The 23035-nt window shown below is 38.8% G+C and overlaps 1 protein-coding gene across 3 annotated transcripts; it reads right to left on the reverse strand.

The window, feature by feature from the left end:
- Positions 1–2298: 2298 nt before the first annotated feature.
- Positions 2299–21566, reverse strand: LOC139149664 (uncharacterized). 3 transcript variants are annotated; one of them, XM_070721520.1, is made up of 5 exons: positions 13229–13387; positions 5488–6739; positions 3833–3904; positions 3431–3519; positions 2299–3113 (listed from the first exon to the last, which is right to left on the reverse strand). In XM_070721520.1, the coding sequence occupies exons 2-5, from the start codon at positions 6664–6666 to the stop codon at positions 3110–3112; spliced, it is 1344 nt and encodes a 447-aa protein (XP_070577621.1). In that variant the 5' UTR covers positions 6667–6739; positions 13229–13387; the 3' UTR covers positions 2299–3109. The 3 variants fall into 3 exon arrangements, with proteins under 3 accessions (XP_070577621.1, XP_070577622.1, XP_070577623.1); XM_070721521.1 differs by lacking the exons at positions 2299–3113; positions 13229–13387 and adding an exon at positions 21385–21566 and having other exon boundaries at positions 3288–3519; XM_070721522.1 differs by lacking the exon at positions 2299–3113 and having other exon boundaries at positions 3288–3519; positions 5488–6736; positions 13229–13356.
- Between the last annotated feature and the right edge of the window lie 1469 nt (positions 21567–23035).

The following is a 23035-nucleotide window of genomic DNA, read 5'->3' on the forward strand; positions in this document are numbered from 1 at the left end:
CATTAGCGAAAGAAAATATGCATTATTGTCACGTGGACTCAATCAGGAATATGACGTTTGAGTTCTGACAGGCCTTGGCGATTCCATTGACCCAGGGTTGCTCACATGTTTACACTTTACAAGAAAGGGAGGTTTTAGAATGATTTTCGACTAGAACAAATAATCTTGTGTCTAATTCTGTGTACCTGAATGTCTTGGTTTAATTTATATTATTGCAAACACAATAATATCTGCGATCGAGGCTTATGTTTATTACCCAGAACTCTCACGCCACTGTGATTTCTCCATGTTCACTGTAATTTATTTCGGATGAGGACCCGAGTAATGCTTTCAAGCTGCTCAATCCTGACTGCAGATGCTGCAATTTAATATCTACAACAAGCAGATACCAAAGAACGCAAAGTATGAATGATAGAAATACTATTCTCAACACCGCACCGTTGTGTATGTCTACGCGCCGAGCAAACAACCCTCAAAACGCCAGGTCGAGCATGTCACTTGACCTCACTGACCTTTACAGGTCGATGATGGCAGCAAACACACAACAATGTTTTTTTTACGGTTATTGTGTTCCATGAAACGAATAGCACAGTGTGATTGTCCAGTCGGTATGTGAATTGCGTCACATTCACAGTCGCGATTGATGCGTGATGTCTGACCTTTGTCCATGCATGGTCCCTCTGTCAACATAGTCGCGCAAGCCGCACAGAAACCCAAGCCGCACGGCCAAACTCACCAAGGCAACAGTTATTGCAGCTATCATATAGACGATCCATGTGAAAACCGTGACGGCAATCGTCTCTATTTCCAGCGTTCGCAATCAAATGCCTTCGTTCGTGTGGCCGGTGTCATGTACTGTTCAGGCAGAGGTTTGTATTAAGGCTGCGTTCACATAAAAGGTGAGGAGGAGCTGGAGGAATTCGGGGGGGGGGGGTTTCGAAAATTTTGGGTAGTAGAGGGGGGCATTTGAAAATTTTGTAATCAGTGAACTTTTTTGATTTATCAGTCAAAGTCGATTTGAATTAATCCAACTAGATCTGGCCAGGCCAATGGCATCTGCTGAAGAGTACACAAACGTTGTAGAAATGCGCAGTATCTCATTTTTCGCTTTCACCTAATTCATTTATGCAAATTGTGAATTCCTGGCTGCATTAGATGCTACTTATAAGTTTTACAAAATTGACAATACTGGAAGGTTGAAATATTTTATCAAATAAACGTTTTAATCTCTGTTTTTAGTGTAATAATGGTAAAGTTGGTAAATAATTCCATAAGCCACTCATTTTTTCATTTTAATTAGAGTCTTTACTTTACTTTTGTATTATTTTACGATAAGAAGATGAAAATTTAAAAAATCAAGCATGGTGACCCCATCTTTATTCTTTAATATTTGATTATTCTTATATGCCAGAATTCGAAGATCCCTGATAACTTTCAAGTCTCCTGGTTTTCCATGTGTTGCTTTCTGGCCTGATCTTGAGTGAAAGTATGTTTCACTGTCAAGAGCGTCACATGATCTGAACTCTTCTTCAGCTACTTCATAGTCAGAGCTATCTCTGTCACTGCCGGTATGCAGTGATACTGACACTGCCCGTAGCCAGTAGCAGGGCCGCAGCTGTATTAACTTTCCGTTGATAATTTTGACAATGATTTTGTTCAGCTTATACAACTACATTCTTGTTCTACTTCCTACAGCGGGTTGAACCGTCTAGTATTCAGCTTGCCAACACAGCCTGTGAATATGTACCCCGCATGTGTATCATTGCTTATAGCTTTTCACAATTTGGCGAAATGTAACCAGGAATTCACAATTTGCATACTCTCTCGTGATCGTCATTTTGTGTGCTCTTTAGCAGGCGCCATTGACCTGGCCAGAGTTGTATAAACTCAAGTCGGCTCAGACTGATAAATCCAAAAGGTCCACTGATGCGTTTAAAATGTATCAATTTAAGAACTTGCCGTATGGCTCTACAAACAATACGGCTCTACAAACTGCTAATAACAGGTAGTGTAGAACATCTGCGAGCAGAAAGGCCCAATGAAGTTCATTCTTTTGCGTGCATCCCTAATAAATATGCCGTTATATCATAATTTTGCGGGGGAAGGGGGGACTTGAAACATTTTGATCGTATAGACGGGAGAACTTGAATTTTTTTGAGGATATGTACGGGGAATCTGAAAAGAACCCTCAAGGATTTCAATCGCGGTGCCGCCACCCCCCCTCTCAACGTTAGTTGTGAACGCAGCCTAACACGAAAATGAGACAATACAGCCACATTACCAAATACAGAGAATCAGTAGGTTTTACTCTGATTTATTTTTCGCTTACTCTTTCTGACCATAAAGAGAAAGCCTTTAACCTATTCTTCTACCCTGTACGTCGACACTAATTAATCCTAATATTATAATGATCTCTTTAATCTATATGTACTCACATGCCTTGATACATTGGCCAAATGTAAAATTAAACGATCTCTTGCTTTTGAAGCAAGAAAATCTTGCTGGACATGGCTACATGCCCGCTGTTGTACGTGTTGACGTTTAAAAAAGTTGCGGTGAGGCTATGGTGAATCTTTACTTGAATATGCGACGATCTTGATTTACCTACTTTTGACAATTTATTATATACGTGAGTTGACAGTACAACTACAAATGGTGTCACCACTGTGTGAAGTGACATTGGCACGTCTTTCTTAGGGTGGGTGGACTTTCAAACCTTGAAAAGCCCCCCACCCCCAAAAAAAGTTGAAGACCGTCGTTGGCCCTTGACTGGTCCAGGGTTAACATACATGTAATAGCTGATCAATATTGTCTCCTATGAAATACAGTGTCTATAACTGCTGTCAGCCATCTGCATCTTATGCAAATATACCAAAGACTGGCAGATTGCTTTTAAAGATCGTTAACGGTATACATTGAAATTCGGAAACAATATTCAGTCTCTACACGTAATGAAGTGTGACCCAGTCAAACACGGTTCACTCTACCGAACCGTGCCTCGAAGAATCTTTGGATCGGTTCTCTCTCTTCTCCCAACGACAGGCGGCGCTGTTCGTGTGGAACTAAAACATCTGTGCAACCAATGCGAAGTACGTAACTAGCACTCCGATCATCTGCGGGAGAATAAAACGATTCCTTGTACATAAGATGTGAATTACATTGCTACATTGGTTATAGAGATAGCGATAGTGGGGCCGTGCCTGTGATGATGTCAACATTACAAGTATGGGAGTGAGACGATAAGCTTACACGTGACTTCACTCAACAGACAGGTGTAACGTCTTTTCAGGTGTTGGCGGTTTTGGTACACCGAGACGCAGTATCATTACCCGGTCAAGAAGGGAGTATAACATTGTCTCTCTCAGTCTGAAATCAGTGGTGATCGCGACCCCCCCTAAAAAAAACGATCTGATAGCCAGTAAAATCTCACCGTAGGATGAATGGCTTTGTGAGAGGTACAAGTTTCCATATGGTGAAAGCTATCGGTGCGCCGTTGAGCCTGGAGATGAATAGGGTGATCTGTTGGAGAGAACGTAACCATGCAACAATGATGAAATTTTGACAGAACTCAATTTGAGCCATAAATTATAGAAAACTACACCTTAGTTTGCTTCTTGAAATCCCCAGGTGAATGAAGAATCGAGTAGATTGTGACAGAATATAAAAGAATACGGCAGGCGACTGCCGATTGCTTACTAGCGGATCTGTATTTTCATCAAATAATCATCTGAATTCGTTTTAAAAAAAAGATCGAAGGAAAGTATATTTAATTCGGGACTCTTAAATTTCCACAATTAAACAGAAATTGAGCAAAAATGTAACGTCACCCAACCTGTAACATCTTGTGATTTTCGATCCTGCTTCTCAGTGGTATGTCGTGGAGACTATGCTCCGCGTTGTGTGCCTGTTGGAAACAAAAAAAGCGCCAAACTTAATCACTGCAAAATTGATATCCGAATGACAACAGGTGCTATGCATATTAGGCTCTGTGACCTTAATTTGTAACGCTTCACTGTTGACGTAACCACACGACCCGTTACAAGTTTGTTGTTCCATTTTTACAAAATGTGTCCCCCTGCTGCTTGAATTTTTGTATGTACGTGCGCAGATAACTACATTTCTTGTGTGTGTTCAAGAATGAAACGTTGAAGGAAAATACCAGACTAGATGACCATAGAGTTAAAAATGTCGGTGAGTGAAACAACCAGGAAGTGAAGCCACCAAAAGGTACAACGTAATCACTCATGCGAATACACATTTCAAAGAGTCTGTGAAAACGATCAACGACAATAGATTTCTTGGATGTAGACGATTCAAATTAGGAATTAGATCGCTGTCATTTGTTTGATACATTCAAGAAGACTTTGATGACAGAAATCGGTGTGTCAGAGAGCGATTGGATACTTGCATGCCAACGGTTTCCATGGAAGATGAAACATGCAAACATAGTGTATGGCTGACTTCAGATTACAAGCATGGGCCAGAGCAGTCAAGAGACCGCCCCGTCTGCTAATGGTGATGTGATAAAAGAGTACTTAGAATATTATGATTCATAAGTAGAACACGACAAGGCAAGCCAATTTATACTAAAAGGGTCACTCTCTAGAATATCGATTATGACGTGCTGTATTTTTTCCATTGAGTATTCAATCAGGTCAGGTGATTGACGAAATCGCCTAAAAAGCAATTGAGCTGGATTGTACGCTTGTAAAACTTTCAAGACAGAGTCAGCACCAGGCAACAGCTGCGCAGATAAAGCCAAAGGACACAAAAATGTGAAAGTACGTAAAATTCTAGTATCGTGAGCACTTACACCGTCAGACAATTTCACATTTAACGGTACCCATCGTAAGCAGAATTGACTCTAATCCATTTACCCCTAACCCGAAGTGTGATTACATCTTTGAGAAGTACGTAGAGCTGAGTTTGCTTTACGTCCAACTGATTTTGTGATTTTAAACAACCTCGACTCCTTTATTCCGTTTCAGAGCCACCATAAGCCGGCCTTTCATCTAGGGGTGCAAATTTGTCTTCGCACTCTCGTCAGTTATCGAGGTATACTTATATATTGGATCTCTGGCGTTCAGAATGTACAGCGGTCAAGTAGAATAAAAATGGTTGGCCGGCTAACAAACTGGGAGTTGTCGATTCAACAGGAATTCTCAAAGGGTTCTCGAGAATTAGTTTATGTCGTAGAATAACGACACTTTACGCAAACGACGTTGTGAACGTTTCATGTATTGAATTTGTCTTTTCTAAACTTGAAAACCTTTCTAGACTTCTAACAATATAATAAAGTTTGACATCATTTCAAACAGCTGAACGAGAGTATATTTTTGAATGCATGACATTTAATCAAATCTCACTGCCAGCATTACACGGCAGGGACATCCCTTGTACACGTATTTCATGTCGACATGATGCATTCATCGTATTGTTTCACGAGTGAACGAGAAACAAGGATAATATAGCGCCGACAGCGCTCACCTTTTCGTGCATCACGGCGCTGGACCACGATATCATGCCGATGTTCAAGAAATTGATGAGCAACCAAAAGCCGACCATTATTGACATCAGTATACTGAATTGGTGGTTGGCGACGACGAGCTGGAAAAGCAGGAAGCACGCCAGCGGCAAATTTGACGCCACGGCGAGCAGGATGAGGAAGGCAAAGATGCTGTCGGCAAGCCTGACGGAGTTGGAAAGATGTTGGTGTTCAGTTCGGAAATCCTCCATATTATTTAGTCCTTGCGTGCCGTTTTTCACCTGTCGGGAGAGATTCTCCGTCAGCTTTGTGAACTGTCTGCCTAGCTGCATAGACACCACGCAGGTGATCGCTATAGGGAACACCCACGATGCCGAGGCCACCACATATCCGGCGATCACCGTCAACTGCACCGCGATGTGGCTGCTCAAGTCAAACGGGGTCAGGAATATGGCCGTTTCGTTGCGGCTGGACTCAAGGGGTCCGTAGATGAGGAAGAGAAGGCACGCGACGTTAGAGGTTACGAAGCCGAGGCAAATCATGACGAAGACGAGCACTATTTTCCGGAGCCACCGCGTATCAACGTTCAGACCCAGGGAAAAACTGGTCGGGCTCTGGCAATATCTCTGGAAGTGTTGAAAGAATACGGAATACTTTGCCGACATGCACAAATAGAAACACACTGTTCCGTTGGCTGCACACTGGAACAGCCAGACTGTCGAGACGATTGCAGCCACGTGATATTCCTCGTTCGTGTCTTTATCCAACCAAAAACTGGCGACATACCTGGCGAAATTGGCCCATCCAAGGAGCACGACAAACATTGAGTACAATGTACAGAAATACCGTTTTGCGTTGCCCAGTCCGTCTTTCTTTAACGAGCATTGGTAAAGTCCGAAGAAGGACATACTAAGAAGAAGGGGTTTCAAAGTCTTGTAGAAAGTTGACGTCTCGAGATCGCTGGTATACGTGTACTCAACGGTGTTATCGCCAAATCCATTCTCGATGTCAACTCTTCCCTTACTGCCGCCATTGTCGATCTTTGTCACCGTTACGGAAAAGGGGTTTTCGTTCGCAACTGAATTCTCTCGAATAGGAGAGATCATGTTGTTGCGGTTGTTGTTCTGTCCACGTGTGATCTTGAACATGTCCATATCATCTCCGAGAATATATGCCATCATATAAAATTGCAATTAATCTGAAATACTTGTCAGGAATTGAAACCTCCAATGTAAACTGGTCCACTTACACCTGCTAAAGAAATCAAACGGGACGATGGTCATACTTTAAAATAATACCAATTAATAAGATGAATGGTTCAGATCTCTCAAAGGATACTCAATGCTTACCCACACTGGCTTTTCGTTGGAGCTGCCCGGGCCCAGGCGAACATCGTTTGAGACCCGGGGTACAAATTGTTCTTCTGCCCCAACAAGTAGATGAATACCTCTCTTCAACCGCAGGCCACTTCGAATTGTATGACATAGACTTATGCCACAAGATCATTTAAATTCCTTTTTAGGAAGCCTTTGACAGTTATAATGAGGGGGTGGACCGGAAGATATTCAGGGTGGCCCATCATGTAAAATGTGACCCTCCCCCTGTTGCCCCATTCTAAAATATAACCCTCACCTTGATGTCCCTCCTTAAAATGTGGCCCCTCCCCGTCCCCCCGCCTCTCAATTCAAAAGTATGAAATGTGCGTATAACCTTGAGAGAACTGTTGACAAAGTGACCCTCCTCAATATCTTAATTGATTTATAATTTCTCATTTGACCTTTGAACTTTCAGCGTATACTTTACGGATACAAATGATCACTTTTATGCAAGGTTTCAAGTAATATGATGAAAAATGTTCACATTTCACAAATAATTCTATCAACTACATGAAGCACAATTGGCTATTTAAAATCAAAAGGTACAATAGCTGTAAAGTTTACCTGCATTTATAGTTTGGTTTGTAATTGTACTGAGAGCACTATCATTGTTAGTCAAGGAACTTAGCCTAATTAGTTTAAAAGTCACGATTGAATAACATTTATCTATAAATGCACAGATGTAGCAACTTTTGAATATGTCTAATAGTTTACCCCAAGGCTACCATGGGAAGTAAATTAATATTTTTGGTGAAATTCCAATTTTATATTTGTTGTTCACATTTGCACTTTCAAACACCCCATTCTAATCAAGTACGTTTTATGAATTGTCAAACACTTATAATAAAATCACAGATTTAGTAAGTTTTATATAATATTGAAAATGTATTCTTAGTTTTCTGATAGACTGCCATGTATAGTGAATCAACATTTTCGGTGAAATTCCGAAATAAAATTTCATGTACACATAAGCAATTCTAACCAACCTATTCTAATTAAGAAAATTTATGTCAATTATCCAACGTCTATACATACTCAGATATTGCCAGGTTTATATGGAAAACATGTTCATAGTTTTCTCGCAGACCCCTATGTATAGTAGAGCCACACATTCAATGAAATTCCGAAATCAAACTTCATGTACACATATGCACTTGTAATCACCCTATTCTAATCAAGTACATTTATATTAATTATCCAACGTCTATAAATACACAGATATTGTTAGTTTTACATTGGAAAACAATATTCACAGTTCTCTCATAGACTACCATGTACGGTGAATCGACATTTTCGATGAAATCCAAAAATCAAATTATTTCTTGTACTTTATGAACTTTTTACCTTTCACTTCAAGCAAAGTATATTATAAAATGAATTACCAAACATATATAATAGTACATATACAGCTTGTTTTGTAGGGGGAAATTATCAATAGTTTGCCAAATTGACTCCGATATATCGTGATTTGATATTTTTGGACGAGGCAATGTATCGGCCACATCTTAGCTTAAAGTACCTTAGCAAAATATGTTGACCCTCCCCAAAAGGCACGCGTGAAATTTTAAGACCCTTTAAAACTGCTTGCGCGAAAAAATTGCGACTCACTCCCCAAAACACGACTTCCCCCTGTAATTTCTGTCCAATCCTATTACACAACTCATGCAGACTTTTCATCCGTCATAAATGTCGCGATGTCAAATCTGACCCTCTCCTAGGCTAAACTTGCAAAATGTGACCCTCCTCCAATCCCTCCGGCCCACCCCTCATAGTAACTGAAGTTTCCCTTACAAGCCTTCACAGTATATTATTTAAACTGAAAGTATATCCTTGTTTTAGACATAGTACCAGTGTCGCAGTATCAGTTAGACTCTGTGACTCACGTTTAGTTCAGACGTTGCTTTTTGACATCTCTGTTACTCCAACTGAACGTGATTTAAGCATTGCAGCGTTGGAGATCGTTCAAAATTGTTTCCAACAAGTACTACTTCAATGATTCCTCGCAAAAGTCGTTATTGCCATTTTTGCATTGCATGGTATGCGAGGAAGTGTAAACGTCACAGTTATTAGTTCCAAACGCCTAGCTGACCTTACCACTTGTAGATCTATCTATAGACACTCAAAAATAATTATTTTCGAGCGTCCCTGATCAAACAATGGCATCGCCTCGCCATATTATTTGCTATCAAACAACCGTGGCTAATTGGAACTCGCGCATGGCAAAAGAATTAATCGCGTTTATACAACTCTTTGTCGCGCACCTATCGTTTAAACCACACTGCTCATTTTTGATAATAGACTGTTTGTCAGACAAGTTTCCATTAATTATGCATTCCAGTAACTGTTTTACACAAAAGAAGTGAACAATTAACTTGCTTATGAGTACTTTTTCGGACAAGCTATACTGTGCGATGTTGACATACTGGTAGACAAGAAGAGCCGACAACTTATTAACCAGTACGATAGGTTATATTTAAATTTTCATGAAATTAACCGGTCGAGGTCACTACAAAGATAGGGATAGTGTCGATAGGGGAAATGGACTGCGAGAGAAAAAGGGGGAGAGGAGGGGGGATAAATTGAACCAGGTTTTCCTGGGGAAGAGGGTTTGAAATACCCGGAGAACAGAGAGAGTGGCCTACAACTTTTAACTCCAAGGGAATCACACAGGTAACACATCGAATGGAACAAAGAACAGTTCGTTCATAAACCTTTCCCGTGGGTTATCGAATGAAAAGGCTTGATTTTGGTTTCCGAGTGTCGTAATTATACTATAATGGAGCATTACTTCATCTCTACATGGGTCATGGGTCACTGATATCATTAGTGTATCATTGACCACGGCTTGTGCTCATGAGCACTTACACTGACCGTGAAAGTGTGGGCACAAGGAGCGATAACAATTGTTGATATCGTGGGGGCTGCTGGAAGAGCAGAACTAACTACAGGCTCAGTAATTAATCAAACAGCTATATCAAGTTTTATATTGAACAAAATATTAATACTTGGATCCCTATGACAGTGAAGTGATATTTTGTACCGAAATACCAATATAATAGTCGCGCCAGCGGCTTACTGACGACGCATGCGCATATTTATTATATACTATGCTAATAACCGGAAGTGTACCCTACTTTCGTTGGCGCCGTCATCCATGTTTTTTTGAGTGCTCGTAAATAAACAAATACGAAACGTGCTCGCTATTATTTTATAGCATGCCATCAATAAAATATATCTTTTTTATTAGCTAGTAATTATATTATCCACCCTGTCGCTAATACAAAATATCATTACTATCACGCCTAAAAAATAGAAGAAGAGAGAAAACTGTCGTGCATATGAACGAGAACAATCGCAAAGAATGCTGGGATTGAATCTAGGAAAGCGCCCTCTGTGTCAATAACTTGGTGCAAAATTTGCCGGTTTTAGACGTAACGCTGGTTTTCAGCTTACAATATCGGAAATTGGGCGGTACAGTTACTATTGCAACGTAAATGGTGGCACAATACGTCCCTTGTTAAACACAATAGGTAGTTATCATGGTAAAAATTGCAAATTTTTGTCGAACATTTTTACACATTACAGAAAATCTATACCTACAGGGTCTGACATCGTGTACGTGAACTGTTTTCATCAGAACTCAGAGGGGAAACCGGTCATAGTTGTACAAACGTATATAGAAGGTAACAATTAATTCTATTTTATCCTTTACGATTACTAATCATGAATGACATTTTTAATCTCAACGTCTGGCGCGACACCAAGGGCTGAGCCCTATATAATATTATTACTTGTGCACACGCACTTCGAATCATCCTATTCTAGTCATGAACATTTATAGTAGATGCCAAACATGGGTAAATACAGCTTGTTGTATTGGAATAGTTTACCCAATAGGCGCCTATGTATAGTGAATTGATGTTTTCTGGCGATGAAAAGTCCAAAAGTACATTTGGGTCTATATGAGTTGTCAATCTTGTCTAAGTGCACTGATATGATTAATTTTCTATTGCAAAAATTGTTAACATTTTACCCAATAGACTCCAATGTATAGTGAATTGATGTTTCTTTAGGTTAAATTCCAAAATCAAATTTCTAGTACATATACGCATTTTCAATCTTGACATTTAAGCCAAATACATGTACATTTAAAACTAGCTAATCACATACATACATTCATACGTAGATATATAAACACTATGCAAAAGGGAGCTATAGGACCAGTTGGCGTCTGTCGTATTTTCTGTTAGTTTATTGGTGGGAGGACCTCCAAAAATTTCATTGCAAATAGAACATGGGGGTCTAAAATGTTTGCTGCTGCTATAGGGAGGGGGCAACAAAAAATGTTGACAAAGTATTTTCTCTTCGTGCCCCGCTGCTTAAACATAATCGTGTTGGTTAATAATTCTAATAGTAATAATTCAATTTTTTATAAATCGTCAAAATCCACAGGAAAGGTATGATACGAGTGGCAGAGTGAAAACACAGAACAAATACACTGTTACACAGAAAACATTTCAGTGAAATATAAAGAAATAAAAGTAATTGTACGAAAATGTAGAGCAGCACAAGAACAGGAATTGTCAAATTGGTGTGAGAAAAAAATTGCGGAAGACTTCAATTAAAATGGAATTATCAGATTATCTATCAACATATGAATGACATTTGTCCAGCTGTATAGGCTTTCCTTTTTGCTTGTGAATATTCATTGTTCGTGATGAAAAGGGTTGCATAACTTGACTTTTGCAACACGTACGACCCTATCGAGAAAGTCAGCTTTGAAAATAGATATCTTTATAAACTCGCTAAATTTGTAGTAAAACTTGCTACAGTACGAGTGCCTTCGTACTTCAGATTTTTACCAGAGTTAGACACAGACAGTGGCCGCAATTTCTCGTAAACCTCCAAGGACTTGCACTACACACACACACACACACACACACACACACACTCTCTCTCTCTCTCTCTCTCTCTCTCTCTCTCTCTCTCTCTCATCTCTCTCTCTCTCTCTCTCTCTCTCCTCTCTCTCTCTCTCTCTCTCTCTCTCTCTCTCTCTCTCTCTCTCTCTCTCTCTCTCTCTCTTCAAACGACAGTTTGGAAATGCGAAAATCCGACCACGAAATTACAATATGAATTTCCCTAATCATGATAAATTAAATTCTTAGAAAGATTGTTGAAAGTTTTAATTTACTGATGATATTTTGGGAACAACGAAATCAGAACAAAATCTGAACAGTTATTGTGCGTCACGTGTTTATATGGTTTGCATTGCGTAACCGTGGCACAGTAGAATTTTGGATTCGTGCACTAAACGAGTAATTTGGCAAAAAACTGCCTGAACGGAGCTTGTTATATAGAATATTGTCTAACTGCCAGTGCCAGATTGAAATACCCTGAATTTTTACAGTCCTTGGACAGCGGAGCATGTCTCTCAGATTACGTCAGAAATGAGGCTAGGTACCAGTCTTTTCAATGTGTGTGCGAATCTTGCAAGGACAGTTACCTAAAGCTAACTACAGGGAAAACAGTTGAGTGAAAGCTACGAATTTGAGTGTGTACTTATCTATTTTCATGACTAGCACATCACATATTTGTTATAAAATCGAGTCACTAGGATGTTAGTATTGCACACGAAAACTTTTAAACGGCAAACTGAGTTTGCAGCCGTTATATTTTTGTGTGATACCTTCCCCTCGGGTTTTTCGACTAACTTTCAAAATTCTGAATGGATACAAAAAACTCCAGAATTCACGTATAGGCCTACTTTTGACCTACATTTCACCTATTTCCACAGATTTTAAAATAACGAATAATTGAAAATTCATGTCGGGTACATTCAGTATATTTTTCTTAAATGCTTTTTCCTTCCCGGGAAGGCATACAATATACGTGGTCTAAATGTACATCTTCACAGCAGCACACGAACGCATCACACGTAACACACGCAATACATGCATACATACATACATACATACATACATACATACATACATACATACATACATACATATCATTTGTTGCGTTTTGATGTTTGCTTTTTCCGCACATGATTGCACGACGTCGAAGAAACCACATCATACACATACAAAGGATATAACATGCTGTATTAACTGCTCGTTTAACGGTCTAGAACGGAAAGCAAATAAAAAGGTAAGGCTAAGTCTACCCTGTAAGTTCTCATTGCAGCGGTGGACGTTGTTGTGGCATTAATACTAATTATGGTTACACTTTGGCTAGCCGACGATATTTGTATGTAGACCCATATTACTGAAATAGATCATATTTCAATGCATATGTGTGATTTCGATGTATCTACTATAGAACTGTAAGTATTACTGCCCAGAGTTGAAACTATCGGGAATCTTACCTATAGAGAAGAGATTTCTGTTCCGTAGATCACGAGGCGAAGTAGCATCAAATGACACTTTGAAGGAAAATACAGAAGCGATGACAGCAGACTGGTGATCGTAAGGTTCACGCCCATAGCATACGTCACTTGGACAAAATTGACAATGTCATGTGAACAGTGCTATTTACTGTCTTGTCACCGTGATGTTCTATAAATACCAGCCTTTTATTGGGCTGAATCGTAATGAAGTCTCACTTCTCTCACTAATATACAAACAATATGTATTTATTCGGAAGGTTTCGGCAAGACTAATCAAGACTTATAAGCATGGCATATCAAAATGCCATGCTTGAAGGTTAAACCTCACTGTGAAATAATAAAGACATGCGCTCAGCAAACATACGTAATATCGGTCGCGCATGCGATGATATATTTTAGTGACTAACTCTCCATCGAGATCGGCACTGTTACGTCATCCTTCAAATTAGGGACCCTGCAAGCCATGAATATTACGGCCAAATTCAAGCTTACAAATGACCGCAAACTGACACCAAGTAAAGCGCCTTTCATGAAATCACGCCCACATCACACGGGGCCCTGGAATTTTGCATTGAAACCGAATTCTGAATTAATTTCGCACTGGCTCATATTTATTCAGTCTAGATGTCGTTGACATTACTTGATGATTATTATCATATAGCTGATCTTTTCAATCGTTCACTATTCATCAGTGTGTCGGGGCGAGGCCGTTTACGGAATTCTCATAAATGCAGGCCGTCGTTACTCTGGTCAGTCAAACCAGCTGAATTACCAAGCGACCTCTAAGTTCACCCATGCATAAACAAATGTATACAAACAAATTTGCTTTGCATAGGTTAAAGCCTTTGGGTTGTTCATAAAGTAAACATTCTCGAACATACCTGAAAAGCTCTTCTCAACTCATGACAATCCTATACGGCTACATTTTGCCTTTTAATAACTGGGTAGCTTCCCAGGGGTCATAAAACCATGGACATCCTCATTCAAGAGTCTATGCCATATGTCTTCTTGAAAAGGTGTTCGGCCGACAACTACAGCCCTCACCGATAAAAGATTTTCAAATGAACCTCGAGTTAAAAATTACAGATGTGGACAGACAGGAGAGCAGCATAGTGACCACACGGAACTTACATTCGATAAACAAAATCTGTGCAAGATTGCATTTATCTTCTTGACAAACATACAAACATCAATTTACAGAGCGGCTGCGAAATGAACTATCGGTCTCAACTGTCCTAACCTTAAAGTAGAATACGCCTCGGGGACAGATATCCGGAATCTAAAACTTTTACAATTCTTTTCTGATCTACCACTCGTGGGGCCTCATTTTAAAGCTCCTGATGTAAAAAAAATTCATCCTCTTTGTTTTTCGAAAATCGAAAATCGAAAATTGTATTTTTCTCCTTAGAGTTTACACAGGTATGGCGGCCATTTTGAATTTCAAATATCGGTAAAGAATGGGTAATTTGTTTCTCCAATACCAAAATTTGCGCAGTGACTCCCGATTTTATTCTTGATTTTGAAACAGTACGATTGAAAGATTCCTTTTGGAAAGGTTGAGCAAAAGTTTCAGTCTTTCACTTTCGAGGCGCATACTACCTTAAAGCTCCATCTGCGTTAAGGTTTTTACAGTATGTTTGTGAAATTCGAATATAATTTTTTGTGCTACTCTAAAGATCATCTTGTCACTACGGTTTGAATGTGTGCGATATTCAGTGTAACTGTAATTCATTTTGACAAAGAACCTGCGTTATCTCAATTATCAACATGGAGGCAGTGAAACAAGGATGATATATCGTATATCACTGCTGTACCCTCAACCTTGACAAACAATGCATATATTTATTAATTGAACATCACAATATATATGTATAGGACATCGACTCGAAATTAACGTCGCACAATAACCACACGGGCACTGATGAGCACCATTTGAAATTAATTTACCCTTTGAGTGCTTTAATCCCCCAAAAAATTAGTTCCAAATTTTCCCAATTTTTATGAAGATTTTGTAATCATTATGATAGTTTTTCACCAAATTGTTATCACTTTTTATTGGCTACAGTTTTTGATCAAACTTTGGAAAAAATCTGAAAAAATTTTTTGTTTGGGTTACAATTTATAAAGGTGGCAAACATTGACTGTGGCGCTCAAAGGGTTAATATGCTCTGTTCTATCCTTTCAAGTTGTAATATTTCCAACGAAGAGGAATAAGAGGATTATCGAATGGTTAACACCAGGCGATGTTGACCATTGATTCCATCCTCTGACAAGGTCAATATGTTAGACCATAATACAGCGTGGAGGTCAAGTGATAGGGATTACAATGAAAGTGTTAACTGCACAGGTTATTTATCAGCTTTCGTTCAAAAATTGACAGACTTGGTAAAACTTTCAATGCAAAACAAAGGAACAACTGTACACTTGTTTGGTCGACAAGAACTAATGCCAAAACCAGGGATTGAGGGTCGCGGTTTTTTTCGTAGAGTGGGAGGAGACTGTAGGTAGAAAATACACGCCTTCCTAAGAAATATTCCATGCTGAATACTAAGAATAGAGTACATCCATTGCCCAGGGTCCTCGATACTACCTTCTTGTGCAACAACACAGTTCATCGACCTATAACGGTCATGTATTTACATATAATGGTCACAACGATGGTTCCGAAAGTAGCCACTAGCGCATCTGGTCAGGGAGCTGACTTTTCAAAATCGTGAATTACAGAAAATGTATCACCCAATACAGTGCGATGTGTCGAATTTAAAACTGTTCATGACTGACAAAGAGTTCACTTTACCGATCATGACAAATGAGAAAAGAAACTAAATATTTTCCGTTCAAACATGCCTTGTTGACAATATCTATGATACTTCGCTCATGTGTCCTAAAACGTGAGCTATCACAACTCTGATGCGTGTCGGTCTGTCCCTGCTGGTACCACGACGTATACATGTAGGTTCAACTGACAGGCATATGGTTACTCCCAAAGACAGGCATTGTCTCCGATCGAGTAACTGCTGGTTAGCATATTCAGCTAATTTCCGTAACCGAGACTGCATATCAGCTTGCATCAGATGGTAAAATACCAAGCCCTACAGATGAAACTTACCATAGATACTTGGCAAAGAAAGGGAAATTGCATTTCTATACCAGTGTTGTGCCGTTAAATTTCAGGTTTGCGTTATCAATTACCTTTTGAAATAGGCAGAGAACTCCAGGAATATTATCACAATTATTTCAAATCACTCGCAGACATCTCGCGTTAATCACGGAGGGACATAATGATATCGAGAGCCATTGGGCAATCTTTAACCAGCTTAAAATATTTTGCTGTCAATTTTCTACGATATGAGTATCTCTATAAATTATTTTATTCGTGTGTGAAATACACTCTAGGTATTCGTTAAATACATCCCTAGGGTGAGTGATTAGCATGGCTGCAAAAATAAAACGGTGAAAATACATGGTTAAAAAAGATTTGAGCAACTGGTAAATGCTCTCTGGCATGTAAAACAGTGTAAAGAAATGGTTTTTCACGTTGCTTTGTTTCATGTATCAGCGAGGAGGGGGAAAAGTGATGACGTCAGCAAGTTAATAAAATGTTTGCTCAGATTAAGAAAATTTGAATGGAGAAGGGGCAAGATTCAGTTGAGTAAAGGTGTCCATAAGGGAGCAACATCCTGTGACGTGGACAGCGAACAAGGTAACTTTTGTTGTGAGAAGTGAACCGATGAAGTTTTCCTGCCAGGAAGTTTTGAAAGAGGAAACTGGTGGGCAGGGTGGTAAAAAACTTCAAAGCGCATCTGGGTGGCAATTAGGAACGGCTTTCACTCTCTCCGTCAAAGTACCTCCTAACATATCTTCCTCTCCGAAATGTTCAAAATACCTTGCTATTGTATTTTTTTACAAGTAAAAATAAAACTCTGGTCACATTTTCTCGATATCGACTGATTTGCCACACCTGAAAAGTATTCACCGGTTCTGGTTAGGGCGCTTAATACCCAGATGATCTCCAACATGCCAAGCAATCGTCCATGGTTTTAGAGCATACTAATTCACCTCTGTCAAGAGATGTTGTTCTAAGCTAGATCGTGACAAAAATAGATTAAACAGCATGCAGCAAGCTGCCCAGAAGAACACATTGTTGCCGTTTCGGTTCAGTGACATCGAAGGTTTGCAAATTTGCTTCCCTTTTATAACAAACAGGCGAGCCTAATTAAGGCGCCGTAGGATAGGGTTTAATGAGAATGCCGGAGTTTAACAAAGAAATAGTGTCGTTATTTAGTTTCTGTTCGTCAAACACTAGCTTTGAGTTCTCAAAATCGACCATGAACCCTATAATTCCAACCTTGCGTGATGTGAATGTGTAGTAAAACTAGCCTGTACCAAATGGATGACTGAAAACAGCTATCATAGCGTATTAGCCCATGTATTCCTGATGGACATAAGAAAGTAACTTCATCGGCGTCTGTAGCTATTCTGTCCATAGTCCCCTTTAAAGGGTCACCCTCAACCCTTTTGGTAGTGGTACTTTTTGTTTCTTTTTTCTTTTTTTTTAAATTTTATTATTACGCAGCACAAAACAAACAAAACAATTACAAGACACAACAAGCAAAGGCAAGAGAAATGTTACTACTGCAAGTTTGAAAATCATTTACATTTCACCGTGCAAGATAATAGATCATTTTGTTTCGAACATCTCTGTGGTATCTCGTCGTTTTGCAATTTTGCTCTGAACGGTACGGATCTCATTTACTTTTTCTTTAAAGAAGCAAAAATTTAAATACTAATTTTTAAATCTAGCAGAGTATATAAAATATCTTCCAATTAGATAAGATGATTTACAAGACTTAGGTTTCTAAGGTTACTCGAGTGCAAGCCAAAAATCACACTTGAACAGGGTAGTGGTACTTCTGATATCTGTACATCATCGTCTTCCTCATATATATCCCCTGGTATTACACAGGTTGATAGTAGACAAATTTCTGTTTTGACGTCATAGTGTAAAATAAAAATCACTTTTTGATCAGTCTTTTTATGTTAGTGACAGATACATATACCATCAAAACTATCTAATTCATCTTGATCTTGCGCTTTGTCTCCACGTATCGCAGTAGTTGTCTTTGGGCCAAAGCCCACACTTTTTGTTTGTCGCAAGTGCTCGCAGATCATCACCATTTTCTGCAATGAGCCACTACTGTCATATACTGTCTCTCAGTAACGATTTTCAGGGAAAGAAAACAATCAGCTCACAGACGTATGCTTTGTCCCACCTCTCCTAAATAGTAGGCACACGCCAAGAATTTATTTGCAGAAGCTCTGAACAGTCTGAACATCTGATGGAACCGCGAATGACTTAATTTTGCAGTTATAATTGACTTATCCACTGTATTTTATATGTAAATGACAGATTATTTTCTTTGAAAAATGAAAGAATGGTTAAAAAAGAAAAAATTTATTAAGAATAGCTGGTCTAATTATTGTGATATTTTGTACATCATTTATTCCTAGGGATGCCCTGATCCAAGTCATTCAAATAAGCATTTGCTAATGTATTATTTTTTGAAATTTTCCTAACGTCTCTCATTTAAAAAAAAAATCAAATATTCTTCACCAAAGTCCTTAATTCACAAGTCAGATTTCTTTGTAATATAATTATTCGGTTCCTATAAACGATTGCATTCAAGTTTGTTCGAATTAGTATGAAATTTGCATGTGTTGATTTTTGGTTGAAACATTTTTCCCTTACAGTTTTCACACAGCTTCAAATTTATTTTGTGGGTTATTAGGTGACCTTTTGCCGATGTATCGAAATGGTGATGAACTCCGCACTAGTAGAGTAGTGTGTAATTTTTGTGGCGAATTTTCACATTTCATCAATCCAATCCATGTACAGCGCCCTCTATACAAGCGCCCTCTATATAAGATTGTGCGTTATTGCGTGAGTTGTTACAGTCTTATTCTGAGTAGCTCGATCTGTAAATCAATGCCATATGAAAATATCGGGTTTAATATATATCTAAGCTGTAAATCTGCTTTCGCTACAAATTATACTATGGCTGTTGAGCCGGCTTAGGAGAATGTCACACATACAGTAGTTAAATTGGACATAATGACATTTCATCACGGCAGACAACAGATATATCATACTGTGTTGCAAACATTGATATTCGCCTGCTTTCTGCATCTAAAGGCATTACAGTTACATAGTACTGATGACGCGCTACTTCAAATTTGTGTGTTCTTCTAAGATTGTCTGTACTGCAACCGATGGCTTACAATTGCTGTATTATTTCTCAAGTATGTATTGTCTCTATTTTGATTTTGATTTTGTTTCCTTTTGTGGTTTTTTGTTTATCTGTCCTTTATGTTACGTAAAGGCAAATTGTTCTTTTTAAAGTGCCAGTGTTTAACAATACCTTTGCTAATAATCGTACCAGTTGATATTTGTACGTTATTAATTACTATAATGACATTACGATGTTAATGCAGTGGTTAACAGCTGCCGCATATTTACGTAAGGGTTAGAGTTAAATAATACGTGTTCTCCATCTAATTTTCCACGAATATTAGGTCCATTCGTAGAAAATACCTAGAAAATATTTTTCCCAGAAAATTCCTAGAAAACATTCCTTGAATGTTCTATAAGATCCCAAAACACCAAAAGCAATAATTTTATTATTAATGGTGGTTTGCTTTTAATTGCTCTTCCATGACAACCTCAATGCACTTAAAGACGGAGATAACGCCTCCAAGAGTTCATAAATGAATTCATGTTGATGAGTTTCATTATTAAGGTAGTATGCGCCTCAAAAGTGAAAGGCTTAAACTTTTACTCAAATTTTCCTCAAGGAATTTTTCAACCATTCTCTTTCAAAATCAAGAATAACAATCGGGGTCACCGTGCAAATTTTGGTACTACAGAATCAAATAACCCAAGATTTATGGATATTTAAAATTCAAAATGGCCGCCATCCCTATGTTAACTCTATGGAGAAAAATAAAATATTCGATTTTCGAAAAACTAAGCCGGTCAAAAACTTTTGTTACACCAAGAGTTTCAAATGAACCCCAACAAGTGGTATATTAGAAAAACATTGTAAAAGTTTGAGAGTCCACGTATCTGTCTCCTAGGCCGTTCTATTTAAAGGGAGGGTGTCATCAGACACTTTCGTCAACCGTCAACGTAACCTAGATAAAGTGTTTACATCGATCGTAGGGGTCCCCGAGGACTTTGAGCAGAGTTCCGACGACACCCCCCCCCCCCCCCCCCCCGTTTAACAATGAAATAGTGTAAATGTTACGGATCATCAATCGATGGAAAACAAGATGTTAAATTTCTGGGATGTGTGGTTTAGCGGCGGACTAAAATTTTCATGCAACATTGCGATCAACTGCCACTGTACCCCTTCTAATATCCAAATACCAGCAAGTTTTCGTCCGCCTCTTATGAAGCTCTACCGTATACTGTTATGTGTTGGCTGTAGCATATAAATATATCAGTGGAATACAATAATGGAGGTATTTTTGTCGTATGTAGGAGACAAAATTAGAATACGAGGCAAATCAACAAATGAATGACGACAGCACGAACATCTGTCACATGTTTGTCCTATCTGCTAACCCAATATAATAAATAGGAGTGGTCGTTTGTGTTCACTGCACATTTCACAAGCTTTTAAATGGGAAAATTAGAAAGTTCACAACACCATATTGGAAGGGCAATCTCCGGCTGTGTTTAATATAAAACGGTGATTGTTGCCCTGTTACACGATATTTGCCAGATTCATGTTATTGCATACCGATATTACAAACATCGATGTAGCGAGAACATCTGTCATATTCAAGCCTCACTCCGTGGGCCTAAGTCTAGTCCTCAGACAAGCTACTCGCTTACCTGCCCCATATTGACTGACTGGGATCTTTTAGTCAACCCCTAGAATGTTACTCGGGTTTTCCTGGGGTATACGAAGAGTATCATTTTGTGCTGACGTTAGCATAACATAATATATTGATCGGCCTGCAACCAATATGACGCAAAACAGCTCACTTGAAACCAATCTTTGAGTTCACACACGAACACAAAAAACAAACGGAAGGACAAATAGAGCTGAAATTACAGAATTTTAACCTACCATATTAAGGGAAGCCCGAAATCACAGACATCTTTTTGTCGCACTCAAATACCACGTATGTACATGTAAACTCATCAAAATATGAAACATCCGGGGTGGTCGTGCGAGACGTCCATGAAGCTTCGATGAGATAAAAACTGCGCAGCAGCATGCATTGATAATGGCGTGCCATGAAAATATGAAATAGAGCACACTGGAATACGTTGTATTTTCAGGTCCTTTATAATGAATACAGATTATTATGCAAATATTACGACTTCAAGGGATTACTGTGTTCTGTTAAAGAAATCCTTTACGTGATTGGAAAGAGATACACTGTCACTTATATTTTACTTTAATAGAACGTTTTTCCGGCCTCAGACGGCTAAAGAGTTTGAACATTTGATTTTATGCTATTTTATTTGTACCTTCCGTGTGTTACAATAGGAAGGTAAGGCGGAGGCAGGTAAATCAGCAACCGATGTAGTTCAACAAAAATAGCGTCCTCAACGTCATGAGTAAATAAATACGGAATTTAAGCACATAGGCCTAACCTCTAACTAGAGGGACTGTGATTAAACGCAACAAAGCAACAAAATGCAAGAAAACGTCGTATACACTTTCGCACTCAAGACGTCGGCCTATCTGATAATCTGATAATACACCCAAACTACCAATCTCCGTACAGAGATTGTAGCGCCGTGGAAAATTATAAGCTAGCTGGGGAGTCTCAGCAGTAGCCACACTAATCTCTGGTGGTGGCGCGCGGTCAACGACTCGGATACCCTCTAGCTTGGTTCGAATTATCCACGCTGCTGCTCCACTGCGCTTCAATCTCTGTTTGGAGATTGCCAAACTACTATGACCACGATCCAATCATCAAACCAGTCTCGCAAAACTAAACGTCAATTTACTCTTCTCTATGACAGTAGTAATCTGCAACCAAGACTTATATTTCAGCCAGTCGTAAAAACTATCGAGACGAAACAAAATTATGAAGCCATAATTTGGACACAAAATGTAAATATGGGCCAGGATAAGTTTAGAAATTTACAGTTTGTTGAAGCGATGCTTACGTTTTGTTTAATCACAAAACTATGAAACAGATGTTAGGTTAAAGAGCAATAGATACAAAAGGAAAGTTGACAGAGAATATCTATGCCTAAATTAGTGGAAGTCTGTATGTATGTATGTATGTATGTATGTATGTATGTATGTATGTATGTATGTATGTATGTATGTATGTATGTATGTATGTATGTATGTATGTATGTATGTATGTATGTATGTATGTATGTATGTATGTGTGTGTGTGTGTGTGTGTGCGTGCGTGCGTGCGTGCGTGCGTGCATGTATGTATGTATGTATGTATGTATGTATGTATGTATGTATGTATGTATGTATGCATGCATGCATGCATGCATGTATGTATGTATGTATGTATGTATGCATGCATGCATGCATGCATGTATGTATGTATGTATGTATGTATGTATGTATGTATGTATGTATGTATGTATGTATGTATGTATGTATGTATGTATGTATGTATGTATGTATGTATGTATGTATGTATGTATAGGATAAAGCCCGAGTACGAGGGTTTTATCCGACTTAAAAACTATCGCCCCTAACTGATATATTTTCGTTTTCAATTTGTTTACGTCAACCG

This window comes from Ptychodera flava, chromosome 14 (assembly GCF_041260155.1).
Source record: "Ptychodera flava strain L36383 chromosome 14, AS_Pfla_20210202, whole genome shotgun sequence".
Taxonomy (NCBI): Eukaryota; Metazoa; Hemichordata; class Enteropneusta; family Ptychoderidae; genus Ptychodera; species Ptychodera flava.

What these genes read in the sequence shown, in the direction of transcription:
- LOC139149664 (XM_070721520.1), bottom strand. Translation starts at nt 6,666, where the DNA reads ATGATGGCATATATTCTCGGAGATGATATGGACATGTTCAAGATCACA. An exon ending in GCGCCGTGATGCACGAAAAG is followed by an intron (nt 3,905 to 5,487) that starts GTGAGCGCTGTC and finishes TGTTTCCAACAG; the next exon opens with GCACACAACGCGGAGCATAG. An exon ending in AAAATCACAAGATGTTACAG is followed by an intron (nt 3,520 to 3,832) that starts GTTGGGTGACGT and finishes TCTCTCCAACAG; the next exon opens with ATCACCCTATTCATCTCCAG.